The 21,508-nt window shown below is 39.1% G+C and overlaps 1 protein-coding gene across 6 annotated transcripts in view; it reads left to right on the forward strand.

Annotated features, from left to right (window-relative positions):
- LOC124160228 (serine/threonine-protein phosphatase 2B catalytic subunit 2-like) overlaps window positions 1-11,983 on the forward strand; it is a 517,396-nt gene extending 505,413 nt beyond the window's left edge. For all 6 annotated transcript variants that reach the window (XM_046536039.1, XM_046536041.1, XM_046536036.1 and 3 more), the window contains 2 exons: window positions 1,325-1,586; window positions 6,311-11,983. In XM_046536039.1, coding sequence (XP_046391995.1) covers window positions 1,325-1,563 — 239 coding nt within the window. In that variant the 3' untranslated portion in view covers window positions 1,564-1,586; window positions 6,311-11,983. The remainder of the gene's footprint in view (window positions 1-1,324; window positions 1,587-6,310) is intronic.
- The last annotated feature ends 9,525 nt before the right edge of the window (window positions 11,984-21,508 follow it).

A 21,508-nucleotide genomic window follows, 5' to 3' on the forward strand; every position in this document is an offset into this window, starting at 1 on the left:
GAAATGAAAACTGTGAACGTAGTAGTGCTCTCCATGGGCAAAGTTTAGGGTTTTATGTTAGGAGGATCAGCAATCCTGCTGGGGGTTTTAGGGCTACGGAACATCTCCCAGTGAAATAGGGGTATTCCGTAGCCCCCAAGTGTTCTTGGAAATTTTTGTATTAATTCGCTTATGAAAGCAGCATTTTAAGTATGATCTAAGACTAAAATTTAATTAACTTTCAATGTTTTTGTTTTCATTGTACTTCAATGCACAGGTTTTGTACTTTTTCTTACAAATTACCATTTAAGTTGGGGAGGTCAGCACCCCCCTTTTCACCCCCCAAAACTCTGTCCATGGTCGTCTCTTACATTTGAATTATTTAACACACAAGTACAGCCAAGCCCTGGACTGAGAAAAATTCAACCAGCAAGGCACAGGCCAGTAATATCGGGGTTTGTAGGTGAGGACTTTATCCCATTGCATCGAAGGCTGGCTAAGTTATATGGCAAACGATTGAATGTTAAAGTCACACTAAACAGCATCCATACGAGAATACACTAGTTTGTGTGTCATGTTGAAAGTGATTATTAAAAAATAATAGCTAAAAATGAAATCAGTGTGAAATTGGACTTCCTAAGAGTAACACGGCCTTGAAGATGGGAGACAAGTCGTCTCTCGAAACGTCGGCTTATACGGAAGAATTAACCTGGCTGAGAACCCGAGAAGAATTCATTTACAGTATTCACCAGGAGAAATTAAAATCGTTTATTAAAAAATAACTATTATATCTTCACAATTCAGTTGACTTTAATTGCAGATGAAAACACTCATTTTTAGGATTACTAGGGTTAGCAAATAAGTATTTCTCTGACACGCATTGAAAATAAACACAGCTTACTGAGTTGGCACCTCTTGGCAACTTTCGCTGCTGAGCTGGCACTTTTAGGCACTTACCTTTCTAAATGTCAGCAGGCACAAATTCACTTATTTGTTTCCTCACTACCTGTGTGTCTAATATCATCTTTCTTTTTTGAACTCTAATTTTGACATTCATTTTCATCACCACAATGTATCCTATAACTCCTTCTCAAATAAAAATAATTGAATTGGAAGAGAATTGGGTTCATGGATAGAATGGAAAATGATTGGTCTTATGTCGTACTGGAGAGGGAAATTATAAATGGGATGGGGAATGGGCTTGAGTGATTTACAAAATGTATCACTCAAACCTAAAGTTACCTGTGGAATACCTTTAGTAATAATAATAGTGAACTGCTAATTTTAATTTTAATCTTTTTTATTACGTTCTTTCTTTGATATTAATGTCCTTCTTTCCGTGCAGCTCTTCAAGGATTCTCACCCAATCACAAGATCACGTCGTTTGAGGAGGCAAAGGGCCTGGATGCCATAAACGAGAGGATGCCCCCAAGGAAGGATGCCCCGCCGACGCCCGTGTCTTCGGAGGAGGGCAAGGGGGTGCCCGGGAGCACCTCGGGGAGCGGAGGTCAGGGCGGGAGCGGCGCCTCTGCATCGCAGTCAAACTCCCACTCTGCCTCCTCGGCAAGCAATGCCCACTCGTGAGTGGAGGAAGTGGAATGCGCTGGGTGAGTCCTCCCCCTATTCACTCTATTCGCAGAGCGCCTTATCCCACTGAGTGAATAGGTGTTTCAGGCTTAATCTGGTGGTATTTAACGTGTTTATTAGTGATGGGTTGGTTCGATATCTCAATTCTTCCATTCTTGGCCAAGAACCGGAATCGAAAATGAGTACTTGCCAAGGTGAAAAATCGATTCGATTCCAGTAGTACTTCAAACTGTAAATTTATACACAACTGCGTTTACAACAGTCATTTGAATTTTCACATCACGTAATCGTAATAACAAAACACATTGAATATAGATTCTAAGTGGCACACCACTTCCGGAGGAGCAAATGCAGGCCAGGGAGCCTGTGACAGGTATATGGTCAAGATACAGTGATGCATTTGGAAAAGTACCCAAAGTCACCGTCGCATACACTGCTGAAGCTGAAGTGGAAGCTTATTTATCAAAGATGAATGCACCACCAAATTCCTTCCCTGGGAAATACTGGAAGACTTGCATCTCCTACCCTAGGCTGATAGTAGTAGCGAAGATGCTTTGCTTACTGAGCAAAAATTTAAAATATGTAAAAGGGGATTAAATTTGTGAGACATTATTAATAATAATAAGATATTAACTATAAAAGATAGATATTAAAGGTGATGGTTTTATCTTAAATTTAAACATGAGTGCTTATATTCTAAACCTATGAGATAACACCACTTTTCAGTTATGTTTTGAAATTTAGCTATTATATTTTAATGACATAGTTATGAAATATGCTTTTGTCTACTGATTCTTTCACAGAGTAATAAATGTTAAAGTGGTTGTCTTGTTTCCTGAAATTAAGTGATATATTTCTTGGAGCCTATGGTGCAAGAATCGATTAAATCAGTATCGGTAGAATTGGAATCGAAATGTCAGAATCGGGATTAGAATCGTTAAAATTTTGGAATCAACCCATCACTGGTGTTTATAAATTCAAAGTTACTGGAAATTTTCCACAAATACTTAAATTTCACTTCAAGACCAGTATCAGCAAATTTTTTATTATCTTCAGGTGACGTCTTCAATGAATTATTTCTTAAAATGCCCCGGAGAGAAAACAACTAACAAAGGATTAATGTGTCAGGGAAGCAGGAGAAGGTGTAGTTCTGCTGGAAATATCAGTAATGGGTTTAAAAGAAGCACAGTATAAGAAAATCTTATTCAGGAAATGCTGGCTGGTTGGCTGAGATGTCATTGAGCCTTGAAAAGTCTCTTAAGAAAGGAATTCATCTGTCACCTTTGTTGAGTTTCCTGCAAAGCGTCGAATCTTTTCAAGTCATCGATGTTCATTGTGAGTGGTGGAAGGAAAAGGATTGCCTTGGGTGGGTGTCTGGATTTCAGTACCTGGAAGAGCGTCAATGTAGCACTTGGCTATTGCATGATGGGTCCTGCATTTAAATCCCGGATGATGCCTTTGAATCAAAATCCTTGAAATGCAAGGAAAAGAACTAGCACCCCCTCACCTGGATGTGTGGGGTTCATATGTCTGGGGCTAAGTTTAGGGTTAGCTCTACCCTAACCTATCCAAACAAACCTTTGAGTTGAATCACTGAGTGAGTGAACATAATAATCTATCGATTTACATCAAATTCATTTTTATCCAAATTTTCCATGGTTCATTTTGCTTTTGATAAAATTATACAAATTTTTAACATTTTATCTTAGTTTTTAATAATACGAGTCCCTTTTGTTTTGACAGTAAATAATAGTTAGGAATTTACGAGTTACAATTCACTGGTTTTAACTAGTGACTCAAAATATTTTCTTTGTGAAGTTTACTATTTGGCCTATTTTATGTTTTAAGTAATTATGTGTGAATTTTTATCGTTTTACTCACTTGTTTTACCCAGCACACCCTACCTTTTACTGTGATCTTCTCACTCTCCTCCCAAACCAACTCTTCACCCCCCTCCCCACATAACCTCTTAGCAGACCCTGCTGGCAGGTGTATACAATTGCAACCCACTAATCTCCAGCGGCTTCATGACGACTGTATAATAGTGGTTAACTTTTGCTACGCAATATACAGGGATGAAAAATCTATACAGGTAAAATGAAGATGATTACATATTTCTAAGACTTTTATTCCCTCTGCTTGACTTGGAAATTACAAATATTCAAGTACACCATGTTCTCTTAAGCCGAAATATTGCACTGGGAAAAAAATGATGCCCTAGTAGCTGTAGTAGTTTAGCACCTGGTGCTCATTCAGGGCATATAGGTTTAAATCCCCATTGATGCAAATGATTTTTACCTCAGTCAATTTTTTATATGATGAATTTACAATGTTATTTGCATGATGGCAAGATTTCAGGGTGGCAAAATATAGGGATTGGTGGGTTAGGGAACTTTCGCATGGAAACTGCCACCCCTATCTTATATCAATGCTAATGTAATGTGTGTGATATATATGTGGACCTCCCCCTCCTCCTGTTCCTAACCTTCCTGGCTCAAAACAATTATTAAGCAGTGTTGAACTAGCGAATTTTGAAAACATGGTAAAGTGTGTCAAGCATAAAATAAATATGTATTTGTTTAAAATTGCAATGCCTCACTAAAAGAATCGAAACGGATGGTTTTTCAATGGAAATTTATGTAAAAGAGAGAGGATTTGAAGGAAACCTTAGTAAACATTTTGGAGAAAGGTGATCTACGAATGAGACCATATTATGAATGGATTATCTGTGTCTTTCAATTACCCATTTGGTCCTTCACCTGCATTATGATGGATAGTCCAAGCTAAACTGTACAAAACTTCTCTTTTAAACCTTGGACATTTAAACATTGAAGACCATCTTGCACTTCAAAGCCATTAATACAGTGCAAGGTTAGAAGATACCACGGTATCTTTGGTAGTTGATCACCTGTGAGGTGTACTTGAGACTAATCAGATTTATTCTGATTGTCTTTTGTTCTGAACTTTTGATTCCAGTTGATGGAATTATTGGTTGCGTTTAAATGTTTTTATTCCATTAGCTCACTACAAGGGGTCATAGATTTCTTAGAAAGAAAAGTTTTATAATAATAATAATAATAATATTTTATTGGTCACACAAAAGATATGAATATACATATATAGGACCCGTCAGGAAAACATAAAAAGCAAATCAAAAATACAAAGAAACTCACAATATATTACAATATATATATATATATATTACATAAGTTGCGAGGCATCCTCAAAGAATTCATCAATTGAAAAGTAGCAATGATCTAAAAGATATTTTTTTAATTTTGCTTTGAAAAGGCCAGGTCTGATTTCGTCTTTGATTGATTTAGGTAATTTATTATAAATTTTAATACTCATATTGATAGGCCCTCTACTAAAGAGAGAAAGATTTTGTTGCCTCACTGCGAGCTCATTTCTACTTCTTGTATGATAATCATGAATATCGTTATTCAAGGAAAGGCACAACTTTTGTTTAAATTCTCTAATTAACATCACAGCATAATAAATATATATACAAGGAAGGGGAAGGATCTGTAACCTTTTGAAAAGATTACGGCAGCTAGCTTGTTTTTTAGCTTTGCATAATATTCTTACCGACCATTTTTGTAGTTTAAAAAGACGGACTGACTTAGGGGAGTGACCCCAGGCTGAAATACCATATTTTAATCTACTATAAATATGTGCATAGTAAATTGATTTAGCTGTTTCTATATTGGTGAGCTGAATCACCCGTCTAATTAAGTAGCAGCCTGAAGCCACCGAGGATGAAATACAATTAATATGGGTATCCCAGTTTAGATTTTCATTTATGGAGATGCCTAGAAATTTGGTATCAGTAACCCGCTTAACAGTACAATCCGAAAATTTAATATAAGGGCTGTAATCAATTTTTTTTTGAGTAGGATGGAAAAATATAAAGGAAGACTTGGATTTATTTATAGCCACTTTGTTAGTTGAACACCATGTTTCCATTTTGATGACAGCATTTTGAGTGGGAACAACAATATTGCCATCATGTTTCAGTAGATGATTTGTATCATCAGCATACATAAAAATATTTCCTTTTAATTGTGAGGGTAGATCATTGATATATAACAAAAAAAGCAGGGGCCCAAGAATGGAGCCTTGAGGAACACCCCTCAATATCTCCTGGTGAGGTGAGGTATGTTTAACCATGTTATCGGTTATAATGGTTATAATAGAATAGATTATGTATTTGTCTGAATTTAGTCCCCCCTTTTTTTCCAAAAATGGCCATTGTAAAAGCAAAGGGGGGACTATATTCAAACGCAGTTTTTTTTATTTTTCCTGAAACTCAGGCCTCAAAATGAGGGGGGAGGGACTATATGCAGAGGGGGACTATGTACGCAGAAATACGGTATATTTATTCATGCTCTGGGTATACCCTTGGAGCAAAACACAATTTACAATACATAGTTTTAGTCATAAATTATTCTGATCGCATTGCAAACAAATCAGAAACAACCATATGAAAAGAAGTCTGATCAGAAGAATTCAATTCAATGTGAAAACTCCCATTCCTTCCCGTCCTCAGTGAATATTCAGGGGATCTAGACTTTTTTACACTTTGAACAAGTTGAGCACTCATGATCACAAGATATCAGGGTGACAGAATGCAGTGATAGGGAGGAATTTAGAGGTGGGAACCTCTGAGTCATGCCAATTCTAATCATGCTAAGGTTTTTTTTGGTATGTGCTTTGGTCTCTAATGCACTTGGTCCTCTTTCAGGCGTATGGCTGTTTCCCCCCCCCTTCTCTCTGCATGGGTTCTGCGGCTCCCACCGTTTCGACCACCGCCCACTCAATGGTCTCTTCACGACCTCCCGCTTCTCCAATTGTTGCTCCTCCCCCCCCTCCCACTCCCCCCATACCACTCTCTGGTCCCCCCTGCCGAGATCCCGGAACCACGGGAATGAATTGGCGGGGGAACCAAGGGATGCGACACCGTCATCATCATCATCATCACCACCATCTCACCAGGAGGCAATGGAAACTTGGGTCATTCAGCACAGCAGACCTCCTCGCACATGCAAAGGCGACGAGTTGGGGGCTAAGCCATCTAGATTCTGCAATGATCGTCCTCTGTGGATTTGTTTGAGTTTCAAAAAATGAGTTCCCCGGAAGGTCGCCAAGTCTAGCATGTTGCCGTGAAAGTCCAGATGTTTTCAGTTCTGCCCAGAGGAATGAAATAGGGGTTGACCATCCCATTTGACTCTTTGGAAAGCTAATTTTCGGGTTCTCAGCATGTCATTACAGCCAGTCGATAATCGTAATAGTCTCGAAACATCTCTACCCTCACACCGAGTCCTGCATACTACATTACTCCCAGTCCTATTACTCTCTTTATATGCACGAGAGTGCAGTCGTTTGCGGCCGCCAGCAGGAAGTGGCTTTGGCACTGGTTGTCCCCTCCCGCTCCCCCCTCCCCAACCCACCAAAGCCCACTGGTTAGGGTTCACCCACATATAAAGGGTTGAGGATGGAGCCTGGGACTTTGAAATAGGTGGAATTTGGGTGTCGACCCCTCGTCAGGGTCATTGGAGTGGGAGGGAAGGTGTAATGGAGGCTATTAGTGCAAGGCCAGGTTGGTTGGCTTCTAACAGGACCATTCCAAACGGAGGGACTGCTTCGTTTGCCTTCACCTTCCTCGTCCCAAGAGCCTAAAAATGAGTCAAGTTTGTTTGGCGGTGTGTCGTGCATCGTGGGGAAACACTTGCGTAATATTTCAAGCTTTCCATATTTCCATTGCCTTACCTGGTAAATTCACATATAAATAAAAATCTCAAAAATAAAATAATATAAAAAATTGTGCATATGATTTTTTATGTGTTCTTGCTAAAAAAATCTCTTTGCTACCAAGTTGTACTTATTCTTTCTTGTACAGAAGTGTTTTAAAAAAAGAAAAAAATATCAGGTGGCAGAGTGCTGCTGGTTTTTTCATGGTACTTGCATCTTGCAATTGATGCTGCGGAAACGAGGCAATGCCCTACTGTCCCCCTGATATATGCTACCCTGCTCTGTGGTCTGTTAATGAAGAGTTTTCCCGTGTTGTCGAGAATTTTGTATTTATTATTTTCCCAGGCCCTCAAAATGTATTTTCTTAATAACTGTTAAACTACTAAGAATTTATGTTATGAATATGAATATATATATAAATATTAAAAAAATATATTTTTGTTTACTCTGCGACTCCTCTTTCTAGTGCTCTTACTAGATGTTTATTTAAGTGATGAAAAAATTGTATCTCTTTAATTGTAACTCCAAAGTGAGAGTAAAAAAATTGGTGTAATTATTGTAGGGAGGGCGTGTATTTAGCCTGTCATAGAGTTCCCTGTTTAAGAGAGACTGTTTTCAGTGTGTAAATGGGTGGGACAGTGGGCAGTGAGGCGCTAGATGGCGAACGGTATTGCTTTAGACTGATGGCGGACTCTACTTCATGTACATGTTTCCTGTACAGTTATATACTTCATATGACGTGTGTAATCTTTCAGCATAGCTGGTAGAGAAACAGCTTTGTTGTCTTTTCATGCAGTGTTGGAAAAAAATGACATATAAAGCTTTGAAGTTTTTGTGCACTCTCCAGTTGTACAGCACATCTCTTGGAATAATTGTTAAACTCGTATGAAAAGAACATTTTTTCAAACCTCTACAGTTGAACGAGGAGTTAATATTATCTGATTTTCTGTCTTTAACGGTAAACCACTTTTGCCTTGCAATGTGGGATAAACACCATTTTACCCATTTTTTCAAAGCTCCACTTATCTCTTCTCCTAACACATGTACTCAGAATGATGGCCAATGAGGTTTTCACTGTGTTTCTCCATTTTTGTGAGATTTCTGAAGACTTAACCCAACACCCCCCATCTTTTACCCTGATACTCTTTGAGCAGTTTTCTTTCTCAGTGTTGTAATAATGATCCAGAAAAAAATATCCCTTCCTCTTGTAAATTAAGCATTTGGGAAAGCATAGTTAAAGCTGCATTGTTATCTAATGCGGCTGTTTTTAATGCCAGGACCAGGAGGAGAAATGAAAAAGTCACTTAAATAAATCCTGGCTCCAAGAAGTTAAAACTCTCATTGCAAATTACTGCATTGCATGTTTTTACTATACATTAAAGGATAAATTCCCTTACTCCCTCATTGTAATTTTCTCGTGGTTGTAATTTCATTGTACAGTATTCACGTGGGACTGTTTCACAAAAGAGTGTGTGATCTTGCCAATGTTGTTATAAATGTGTTCTTTCGGGTGGCTTGGAGAGGCGTATCTGCCCTTATCACCTAACAGGTGCTCTTTGAAGCATCGTGGAAAACTTTTGGAGTAGTAATGTTGGTCTTTTGAGGTATGATGTGAATAAAACAATCCCAATACTTCATGCTATTTGAAATGTTTAAAACAACAACAAACATCTTTCTCCTTGTATTTATTGAAATCATTTACTGAATTCAAGGAAAATGAAAACTTTTTTGAGATGGAGTGGGTTTGCAAAGGGACACAAAGTGTTTTCAGGTCGGTGGGAATTAGCCAACTCCTTCCCAACACCCCGACACGCGTGACGAGTCCCTCCCCTCGAAAACCATCCCCCCCCTCCCAGGCACCCGGCCGCACATCCAGAAATGAGAAATATTGGCGTGATATGAAAGCTTTTTGAGCGGGTCAGTGAATCTCTTTGCAACATGTGGTGGTGTTTTTGGTCTGTGATGGTTCTATGGTGGTGTGAGCTATTGAAATGAAAGTGGGAGGAATAGGATGGTCTTGGAGGAGTTGAGCTAGGGGAGATGAGAGTGAGCAGAAGATTTGCTGCAGTGTTCGGGGAGAGGGGAGAGGTAGAGGGGAGAGCATTGTGGGCGGCGTTGGGAAGGGGTTGCGGGTGTGGGGTCGCGCAATGCTCCTGGCAGTATGAGAGGGTCGGTGCTGGGCACCTGTCCCTCGGAAAATGTACGCAAGTGAGGCAAGAGGAGTGGCCTGTTCTCCTTTAAAAAAGAGAGACGTTGCCTCTAGTGCAACATTTGTTATCTGGTTGCGTTTTGCAGCCTCCTGATCTGTTTCCCTTTTTTATCAAATTGAAGAAACCCCTTTGGTTAATGCTCTAGTTGTAGTCTAACATACAGGTTGTTAATTTGAATGTGTGATGTTGTATTTCTATATGAAACATGAATGCGTAAATGAGGCAACCAGTGGAGTAATTAATCATATTGGTCTTGTATAATAGAATTCGTGTAAGGCATCTCATTTTTTTATATAATGACATACTGCTTATGAAAATTGGCCTTCATTAGGCTCTTGTAGTGATTTATCTTGTATGGAGGCGGTATAAATGGTTTTGGCTGCCAGAATGTTTGCCATATTTAGTTCTCTTAACTTTATTCATTAATATATATAGCTAAAAATAATATATAAACGTAATTAATAAAATTGTATACAGTCCCTTTTTCATACCAAAGTTAACTAGTCATAATTATTTGCATTCAGACATCACCTGCATTCATTAAGTGTGGTTTTAATGACACACGATTGCATTGTACTGCTGCTGTGGGAGTGAAAAAATTGCCTCCTGTCCTCTATAAAATGTGTTTTGTGCCTAAGAATGCATATTGTGAGGATTGCGATGACATTGACTGTCATCCGTTTAATGTGTTCCTCTTGGGAATGTTATCTGATTGATTGGGAGTGCATGTGTGACTATGACGGTGGTGATGTCAATATGAAATGCCCACAGTGACAGATTGAAATTCATAAATTCATTGAAATAAATCATTGATCCCTAGCTGACCTTTGATGATAGGAAACCAAGCAGTTGTTCAAAATGGTGGGTGTCAACAAACATTTTTTTTCCTAATAGGGTTGTGGCCCGTTGTTGGCTGTTATACTGTTGTGTAAGTTGCTTGTGATTGTTTTTTTTTTACTTTCCATTTGTGATCAATGAGTGTGTCTGATGAATTTGGTGTGATTTGAAAGTTATTGGTCAGCATTTTGATTGCTTAGTTGAGGATTTTTGAAATAATCATCCCCATTTTAATGCATGGTGATGTGTCATCTTGATCGTGTACATTTCAATTTTCTTTTACTGACTTGTCTATGAGGAATTTAAGTGATGTTGTTTTTGCGCAAGTCGATGGCCAACAATTGACACCATGTGACTCTTAAAAATGAAAGCTCTCGCCCCCATTTTGAGCACTGTGTAATTTGATTCTTGCAACAGTATGATTACTAACAATTATTATAGGATAATCTCGAGTACACTTCAGAACACAAAAGTGCTATAAATTTTCGACATTTCTGGTGTTGGTTAAATGTGTAAACTAACACTAATAAGGAAAGTTATCCATATATCCTGTACACAACTTGAGGTTTAAAGCTAAATTTTAATGTTTTTAAAAGTTTCTTAATGTGTGTACGACTGCTTATTTCCTGTCACCTCAGTGACATTGTATGTTTTTGATTTCTTACCATTGTAAAATTCCTCAGTGGTCTCACAACCTAACTTCATATCCTTATAAATGACTTAGTAAAAAAAACCTGGAGTTTTGTTCAAAGTGTTTTTTCACTTTTAATAACCTTCAACAAAATTGCTGATGGATCAGTGGACTATTGAGATATAAATATGTGCAGTATAATATGGTTGCCGGTTACGTTATAGTTTTTAAATTCGAACATTATAAGATCTACTCACATAAAAGGGAGTTTGGACTGCTGCATGTGTCACAAGATAGGAATTCATATAAAGCAAGCATAAGATACATTGCCTCTTTGGGCCTTGAAGGTTGAAGGAGGTCTGACGTTGTTATATGTTTTGTTTTGATACTTCTTCGTCCATTACTCTTGCCTTGAGACACCCTCTAATGCTTATAGAATCATGACATGCCTTTCCAATAAGAAATGCTTTCATTGCAATATCATGAATTAAGTTTTATTCTTGCACTGAACGTTTTTCTCATGGACAAATCCTGTCTTATACATATATAAATATATGAATATATATCAAAACTTGTGTATTTTGGTTTGGTAGTGAGTATGTGAGTGTGTTTGCTTGTGTGTATGAATTCTCATGTATATAAAAATGTATACATGGGCTTGCACACTCAAAATAGATACACAATCACTAATAATATCAGTGTTTGTATATACTACAGTGCCATTTTTCCCAAGTCCAATCTACCAAGTTACATTACTTGTTTATTCCATCTGTTATTAATACTTGCATTGTTTGAGGAGTTTCCAAATTCTAAATAAAGTTTTTGATTTCCATGTGAAAAGGTTAAGTGTTCAAATTAAAACTGTTATTACCTTCATGAATCATCATCTCTAATTTGAAAAAAAATACTCCAGTTTTAAATGTGAGTGGAAAATGAATCTAGTAATTAAGTTTTTTGTCAATAAAACTGAGTACCATTCGATACCATATCCATAATGAGCATTTCATTTGAAACACCACTTTTTCTTCTTTTGTATTTCAAACTGAAGTTATGAGCATATTAAGGAAATCTAAGAATATCTTCCGCAAGTCCCATTATAATTACAGTTTTGGTGTACTCAAATCTGATGTCCTTATAAATCCACATTAAACAAGCCTAATTGTTTTGGCACCTTTTTCCTTGGGGACTACGTGGAGGAGCTCTGATTCCATCCTGTGGAAGCTTCATTTCATTGCCATTTACATCTAATTTTAATCGACTTCCATAAATGTCTGAAGCAATGATTGCACAGTGTTCCATCACTTCTCAATATTAGAATGGAGTAATTGGTACCATGAGGAATCACAATGGAAAGTTATGAATTCAATTGTTTATATCTCCATAAATATAAATTTTCATTAAAAGCCCTACCCAGACAGCACACCTGGCATAACACATATGTATTATAGCTGTATCATGTGTAATTTACATGTAATACATGTGTATTACACCATGAGTGCTGTCTGGGTAAGTATATATTATATCCTCATGAAATTGAGATCACTATTAGTCCAGCAAAAGATGGTAGCTTTCGTAAACCCATTTTATTAAGTTTTTTATTTTATAATGGGGGGCAGCTAGGAATTAAGGCTAGGGGGGGTTTTAGGCGCAACTAGACCTGGGGAGTGTAGTATACCCGCCAGGATAAGCGGGAGGTTATCAATCCAATGTTATACTCAACAAATCCACAGTCAACTTATTGCATTAATGGAGTTTTTTTTAACAAATAATGCATATGATTTTCAATTATTCACTTTTCTAAAAGAATAGCTAAACAATTTTAAGCTTTGTGAACTTTTTAACAGGATTCTAGGGTTAATGACAGCAAAGTTATTAAGTACAAGATAATAAGGCTATAAGTCCAGAAGTCCGTTACTTTTAACACTAAAATATCATTTAAAAATTGCTCAAGTACTGAACAAAAGGAAGAATTCATTTCAAAGTATAAAAATTGTAGTATGCAACAAAATATATCATTATAAAAACTATTGACAATATAACCGCTTCACAACAGATTCCTGCAGTGAGGATGAGTGGGAGGGTCGGGCTTAATTGCCGAGGAGTGGCCCTAAGGGCTCGCTAAGCTGGGTCTCAGGCCAAGCCTGTATGCATCCAACAATTGCTACCTCAGCGGTCTCTTCCCTTCCCTCAAGTCGGCCAGAGCCGATGTCCGGTGATTTGCGTTGAAAAATCTGCCACAGCTATACCCGAGATCAGCTCTTCTGCGCATGGAAATGCCTGTCGGCTCCGCCTGACGTCTGGCGCAAAAGGGTTAATGGACCATGATGGCATAACACTCTTCAGTGGTATATACAATGGGGGAGCCAGCCCTCTCCCCCACCCCCAGAAAATTAGAAAAAAAAGTGCAGTAGGCTGAGCTAGTTGTATGCCCATTTTCTGAAATGACAGCGAGAATTGAATCACTAGCCTTTGGCTTTCGAGACTACTCCACCACCCAGTTTGCTTACTTCACACAGCAATTCCACTGAGGTTTTTGGTTCTGGGTGTCAGTGGTGTATATCATAGGCGGATCTAGGGGGGGGCATATGCCCCCCCAGACCCTTAAAAAATATGCAAGATTTTTCATACGGTCCCATTATCATTGTGCTCATTTAGTATTACAAGGTATCCTCGTGCCCCCCCCCCAGAACAAAATCCTGGATACAGCCTTGCTTGTGCCCCCCCCCCCAGAAAGAGATCCTGGATCCGCCCCTGGTGTATATGTATTGGTCATAATTTATGGGGAGGGAGAGGGATGGGCCTTCTTCCACTTAACCACCCTTTTAGGCAATATCTTGGTCCAGATACAAAGCTTAACTTAAGTGAGGCAATCGCCACAGTGGTTTAGCCAAGAATTTCGTTCGGGGGGGAACTCTTTGAAAAAAACGTCATTTTTCAAAATCTTTTGTGAATCCATGTTTTTATATTTTTTCAATTTTTTTATATCTTTTACGATCAAGCAAACTAATTGCGTATTTATAGTTCGGGGTGTCCGGACCCCCCCCCCCCCCTCGCTGCGCCACTGGATAATGCTTCTCTGGACCAGAATCAGATTAAGGTCGTGGTTTTGTGGGGTAAGCCAGTTAAATGATTTCCTCAGTGCCCGGGTTCGGATACCGGCGGTGGTGGAGATTTTTCCAGCCCGATCCCTGCTTGACTGCTTTGTGGGTTGCATTTCCAGTGCAGTCGGATGGGACGTTAAGCCGCGGTCCCTTTGGCGCCTTTTGCCGAGGGCAGGCAAACGGCGACGGCAGTTTGTCCCCACCCTTCCCTTCCACCATGGCGGGATGGGGGGATAGATCCCGCCCCCAAAGCCTCAGAGAAATAAAAAAACTATTTAAAACCATTGCCTAGCTTGGACATTTTATAACTGCATGTGCTTAAAGTTACATTTTTAGTTCCAAAATGATGTAAAATGTATTTCCAGGCATGTCATTATTTTTTAATTTCCTGAACCGTTGCCTGAGGGGTCATCACGTCAGGCCATCTTACGCCACTGTGCCACGCCACGCCGAAATTTCCTTTGTTTTTTCCTGCACTGTTCCCAGTCAAAATGGCTGTCTACAGTAAATTTCTTTAATTTTCATTTCTGGAACAATTATTCGGTTAAAGCACAGTGTGGCTGATAAGTGATTAAGGGGATGTGATGGGGGACTAAAGCGTATTTAGGAGATTTGTGCTCTCCTAGTTTAGCTGGGGAGTAGTGCGAGAGATTTTCAAATACAACGTTTTCTGTTGACGCCAAAGATTTTTCGAATGTCGGGAGTTGTGCCTTTAGATCATAAAGTATCGGTTGAATTTTTAGACCTTTCCTCAAGTCCTGATTGCGAATAAACCACGGAGCTCCTCCTAATCTTCTGATGATTTTATTTTCGGTGGTTTGAATTTTGTTTATATGCGTTTTCGCAGCCATGAGCCATACTGGCGATTCATAAGAAAGAAGAGTTTCAGCATGGATGCGCCACTGTGTCGACGCATTATCGCTGTGAGGTATTGCATTCCTCCGAGGCGCCTAGGAAAGTAATGAACCCTGAGAGTAAATAACAACATTAATCATCCCCTCACCGATTGCATTGCCAAACCTTTTTCGTCTTATTTTTTCACAGTTATTGCGATAATGGAAAAACAAAATATATGTTTTAATGCTTTTTTACTTGGACCCCGAGGGTGTGGTCGACCTTCGCATTGCTGTTAGTGAGTTAATGCGTAATGCGGCCCACGGAGTGGAAATTTGGTTAAGGTCTAAGTTGGTTTGGAAAAGATCCCTGGTCCAAGGGTTCAAACTTCCACAACACCCTTATGATTGGGAGACCTTCTGAGTACTCCCTCCCCTCACAGTGGCGCAGCGAGGGGAGTTTTGGGGGATAACCCCCCCCCCGAGAGATCAGAGAAATTTTTAAGTTTAAGCCATTTTATTTAATTGGATTGATATTACTAATAGAATAGTGCAAGGATTAATAATATATCCATCATAAAGCCGTAAAACTCACCATTTTGAACTATTTATCTTAAAATTCCGCAATTTTTTAATCTCGCACTACCACTTATCCTGGTGGGTACTCCATGCCCCCACACACCTCGGTATTAGCTGCAGTTAAACCCCCCCAGCCTTACAGGGTGGTATTCAAAAGTAGTAGGACTGATTAAAAAAAAATTATTTATTGAACATTTTGATACATCGACTCAATACTCTTCAAAATAGGCCCCTTGGGCATCCACACTCTTCTTGCAGCGAGTCTTCAAGGTCGTGAAGGCCTTCCGGAATTCGTCCTCCGGGATGCTGTTCGGCACCCTCGTCGTCGCCGCTTGGACCGCTTCCACCTCATCAAAACAATGCCCCTTGATCCTGGGGAACAGGAAGAAGTCCTGTGGTGCCACATCAGGGATGTAGGGGGGTTGAGGCAACGTGGAAACGCCGAATTTGACCAGGCGATCCCCCACAATCCACGCGACGTGGCACGGTGAATTGTCGTGGTGGGGCTTCCAATTCTCCACCAGGTCTGGTCGCACGCGTGTGATCCGATTTCGCAGCTATGTGAGCACTTCCACGTAAAATCTTGCATTTACAGTATGTCTAGGAGGTACAAACTCCTTATGGACAATTCCACGACGGTCAAAAAATGCAATCAACATTGATTTCGATTTCGAGACTGACGGATGCCCAGCGCGTTGGTCGTCCTCGACGACCTCCCTGCCCTCCCGAAACAACTTGTGCCACTCAAATGTCGAGGAACTGCTCATGGTATCCTCCGTGTAGGCGTGCGTAAGCATTTTCTTGGTTTCAGTTGCCGAGTTTGTAGCAAAACTTGATGACGTACCGCTACTCTAAATTTTGTTCCATCGCAACCAACGACGAGGCGTCAAAACAGGAGGTCACGAAAACAGTGGTCAACACTCAACTAATGCAAACAGGCGAATGCCACACATCAAAATCTGTTCCCAAGGCTCCCCCCTACAACATTCGGTCTTGCAGACCCCCCTCAATCTTTCTGCCCGTACATAAAAAACATTCCTACTACTTCTGGATACCACCCTGTAATTCCTAGCTGCACCCCTGCTCCCTCAGACGGAATACTCTTAGCATAATAAGGTATGATTTCACTACTACCCAACCTTCGTCCAGAACTATTGTTGAACAACCTATGTAGCCAAAAAAACGAAGTTGCCTCGTGCATCACTCTAACTAAACGCACGACTATCTCCTCCCGTGCAGTGGGTTTGGGATTACATGTCACTTGTGTTCTCGGGGTTTATCGCTTCCCGACATCGGTTTCACTAGCGTAGAACTTCGTGATATGAAGGCAAGGAAAGCAGTGGGCGTGGACAATATCCCGTGTGAGCACGCTCCTTACGAATTTAGGGAGGGATAATAAGACAAGTTTTTTTCGAACTAGTACGCAGTATCTATGAGGAGGGATGTTGGTCTGAGGGTTTCGTGAAGACAGTTCTAATTCCGCTACCGAAAAAGAAGAAAGATGTGGAATGCGGAGATTATGGGACTATTAGCCTAATATTACATGCGGCGAAAGTGGTACTGAGGATATTGAACAGAGGAATGGAAGAGAGGGCAAACGAGTAATTTGGGAGAAGATCGGTTTGGTTTTAGAAAAGGGAAGTCAACTCGTGATGTAATAACAATAATGAGGTCCCTCGTGGAGAGGAACCTAGAATATGACCAGGATGTGTATGCCTGCTTTGTGAGTTTTGAAAAAGCATTTGATAAGGTGAACTGGGTAAAGTTAATGGATGTTCTCAAGAAAATAGGTGTAGATTGGAGGGATAGGCGACTGATTCGTAATCTGCGTATGGCCCAGACTGCGCAAGTGAGGGTAGCGGACGGAGAATTAGGGTGGGCAAGCATTGGCCGAGGAGTGAGACAAGATTGTCCTTAATCGCCGCTGCTATTTGACGTTTACTCAGAGGAGATGGCAAGAGAAGCGTAGGATGGGTTAGAAGCTGAGCACATTAGAGGAAAACGGACACAGTAGCAAGGACATCAGGAAGCGAATTGCACTAGCAAAGGAGGCATTCATGAACAGGAAGGAGCTTATGAGATGATCGTTATGTCAGAGTTTAAAGAAAAGGTTAGTGAAGAGTTTGATCTGGAGCGTAGCTCTCTACGGTGCGGAAAGGTGGACACTAAGGAAGGAGGACGAGAGAAAATTGGAGGCATTCAAAATGTGGGTATGGAGAAGGTGAAATGAACAGAGAGGAGGAGGAACTACGAAGTACTGGACATGGTGGGTGAGGAGAGGCTGCTTTTAGATGAGATTCGGAGGAGACAAAAGGTATGGTTGGAGGGAGTACTTAGCTGGGAGGGGATGTCGAAAACGGTGTTAGAGGGTAGAATGTTAGGTAAACGAGGGATATCGAAAAGAATAGAATTTGTAGATGGATTGAGTAGGCCTTACGGTGAATTGAAGATGGCAGTGTTGGAAGGAAAGGGAGGCTCCCAGATTACTTTTTCAGTACTGTATGGAAACCTACCTTAATCGGTAGAATACTATAATAATAATAATTTATTTGTATAAATCATTCTTCACTTACATCTGTAAAGCCAATTAAAAGTGGAAATTGGAAGTAAGGAAATAAAACTTTGTAAGGTTCAGTTTCCTTTCCTTTCCTTTCCTTTCCTTACTTCCAATATGGAGAGGTTTCACAAAGTAAAGCCTGAAGTTATTAGTTAAAAGTGGAAATGTTTGGAAAACATGCAATGAGACAAAATTCTATAACAAAATAAAAAACGGAATAGTAATCGTCTCCAATTGGTTATGCTGCTGAACCACGCCTCCATATCGGGGAAAACAAGCCCTCTGAGTTGGGAGGGTGGACCTTTTCTTCAGTGAATTTTCGGCTCCTATATGGTACGATTTTTTTGTCGGGGACTGTACTCCCTCAATTGAGTTATTGCGAAGAGGAAGGAAGCAAAGGCGGATCCAGGGGTTTTTCCGGGGGGGCCACAGGGTTCTAACAGGCAAATGGTGTTCTCATACTTGAGATTAAAAACAACGTACAACAACTACTGTACGAAACTTTCTCTTTTTTTAAATATGAAAGTTATTAATATGAGAATATTTTACTCTTAACACATGTGATATTGTATTCTAATATATTCGTATACTTTCTATTATATTTCATTTATTTTTATTAATTGTACACTGCCTATGAACTGCGACTATCTTTTCTTGTACATTCTATATGTATGTGCAATTGAATTTCATCTGTGACGAGGTCTGTGTGTCTAATGAATACTATTTACCAATAAAGATTATTATTATTATTATTAAATGATTGAGGATCCGTAATCCGTAAAACAATACGTAAACAAGATTTTTAATACGATAATGGTATTAAAAATCTTGTTTACGTATTGTATTACGTATACGATAACCGTATTAAAAATCTTGTTTATTGTTTAAGCGTCTGGGGGGGGACGTGCTCCGCCCAGTAATTTCCAGCATTGAATTATCTGGTCACAAAGTGAATTATTTCTACCGCAGGTTTTCAAATTCCTTTCCAAAATTCAGCATTAAGAACTCGCTAACTGTTGCTGAACCACTGAAGGATATGAATGTTGATATCAATGGCAAACTTTTACCTGTGATATGAAAAACCTGTTTACTTCAACTCGTTGACGAAGCGAATGACACAAGAAAAGAAATACTTAGAAAATCACTTAATAACCCGACCATTACGGAGGAACCTATAACATTATTGGAAACAAAACAATATTACTTCTTTTTTAACGGTAGCTATTACCAACAGGACGAGAGCCCTTTTCTTCATGAGTTTCCTTTCATCACCCTTACTTTCATTGTGATAAGGGACAGTTTCAAAAAGAAACTTTTTAATCTCAATGACGCACAAGTGGAAAAAAGTTTTTTTTATAAGTTTCGTTATGTAGACGATATTTTATAATTTTGGACAGGAAGCCGCCGTCAAGCTGACATGTTTTTATCGCTTTTAAATTCTATTCACGAAAACATCGTTTTTGCAATTGCAAAAGGCAGCGCCGGCAAACTGAATCTCTGAACTTGACGATATCGATTTATGATAAGAAGCACTAAGTCAGAATCTTTTGAAAGCCAGCTACCACAGATTTAGACATCCCTCGCAACTCATGCCATACTATAGCCCACAACATGGCTGCTTTTAACTGCTTTGCTTGGGTACTATAAATATTACATTGAATAATGATCATTTAAAAAAATAACTTGATGTCGTCCGACACATTGCGTTGTATAGTGGTAGTAAAAATCACCGTTAGCGAAACGAAATCCCTCGGTGAACAAGATTTTAGAAAAACACAGAAATAAATCGACCCCCGATCGAATTGAAAAATTTGTAAAAATTCCGTTCGTGAGGAAAAACACATAAAAATCAGCAGGTGTTTCCGACCAGACACCCACACGACTTGTTTTTTCACCCCCCAACACGCCATGCAACAAGCCATGGATGATGATGGCTCTTACCCAGAAAGGGAGTTTGTAAATGAAAAAGTCCATTCTGGGTAGTAGTATATGGAATGCACTCAAGGAAAGAAGCCTTCCAGTGTACCTCTTGCGGTGGCCAGTGATTGCATAATAAGAGTCATTCGTAGCAATATTTATTAATGTTACTTTCTGGTGATTAATTTCTATAACTAATATATCTAGTATCCAGAAATAAAAGTGAATGTGGCCATATCGCATTCACACGCTCGCCGCGTCGCCGTACTCTTCGCCGCCAGCGACCACCACCGGAGTCGACCGCACGCTCGAAGAAACGATGTAAAATTGGGTATTGCAAATTATTGCAAGATTTTACTTTAGATTCACTATGTAGAAGCTTCATAGAACGACGTGTTATAAGTCCCTTGGCGGAAGTGAGCGGAAGTATATACTTTTTCTCTACGTTTATGTAATAAATTGTCTGAAAACAGGCTCCGCCATTTTGTTATATATCTATGGTTAATGATAAAAAAAAACGTTTGAAAACCGTCCAAATGGAAGAAAAAAAAGTTTTAATTAAGATGGTATAACAGTTTTGTCGATAAACTATTCATGAAACCACTGCACGAGGATAAAGTTGGGTATTTTCAGAAAAAATGGAGGGTGGTCTTTTTTCGCCAAATTTGTCCAACTTGGACTGCGGATTTGAGGCGCGTTAACACTGTGTAACATGTTATATAAAACATATTATATGTAACTTGTTTTATACAGTATTTTTCATAGTGTTAACGCATCTTTAAGATGGGGGTCACAGGGGTAAGGGCCCCCACCCAAATTTCATCAATTTTATTTTTATTATTTTCATATTTTTTATATCATTATATAGGAGTAAAATGAATGTATTTGCAAATCCTCGCAATAAGCCTCTTCCAATGAATTATTTTCACATTTTTCTGTTGCATTAAACATTAATATTTTATGATTACCTTAAACTTCAAGTTGGCAATTTAATTCTTCTCCACTGTTAAACTTATTAAATGTCTAAAATTATTCAAATTCATCTCTTGTTAAGGAAAAAATGAAATTTTAGGCTCAAAAGTGCTTAAAAAAGGGTAATAAAATAATTTTACGCGGGGGAACCCGAGGGGTATTACAAACTCCCAGGACGTGGGTCAAACTCCCCTCCTCTCCCCCAAAATGTATGCTGAATCCGCCCCTGCTTTCAAAAGTATAAAATCACCTATAGGAGGAAGAGAGGAAAAGTTTTTATTTCATTTCAATTATTTTCGGGATAACCCATAAACCATATTCTTACATATAATTTCACAGATGATAGACGGTAGAAAATAATGAACACAAGTACAACACCCCTTTAAAAATAAAAAAAATAATAATCTATACACAATAGCATGGTTCCCTATTATTTTTTTATTGCCTATATCGGAGGATTATTACTCCTGGAGTACGTATTTCACGCTTTTAGATTTTTAAATGACGATATCTATTTTTCGCGATTAAATGAAAAGTGAAAATTTTCAAGCGCG

Source organism: Ischnura elegans, chromosome 6, assembly GCF_921293095.1.
Source record: "Ischnura elegans chromosome 6, ioIscEleg1.1, whole genome shotgun sequence".
Classification (NCBI taxonomy): Eukaryota; Metazoa; Arthropoda; class Insecta; order Odonata; family Coenagrionidae; genus Ischnura; species Ischnura elegans.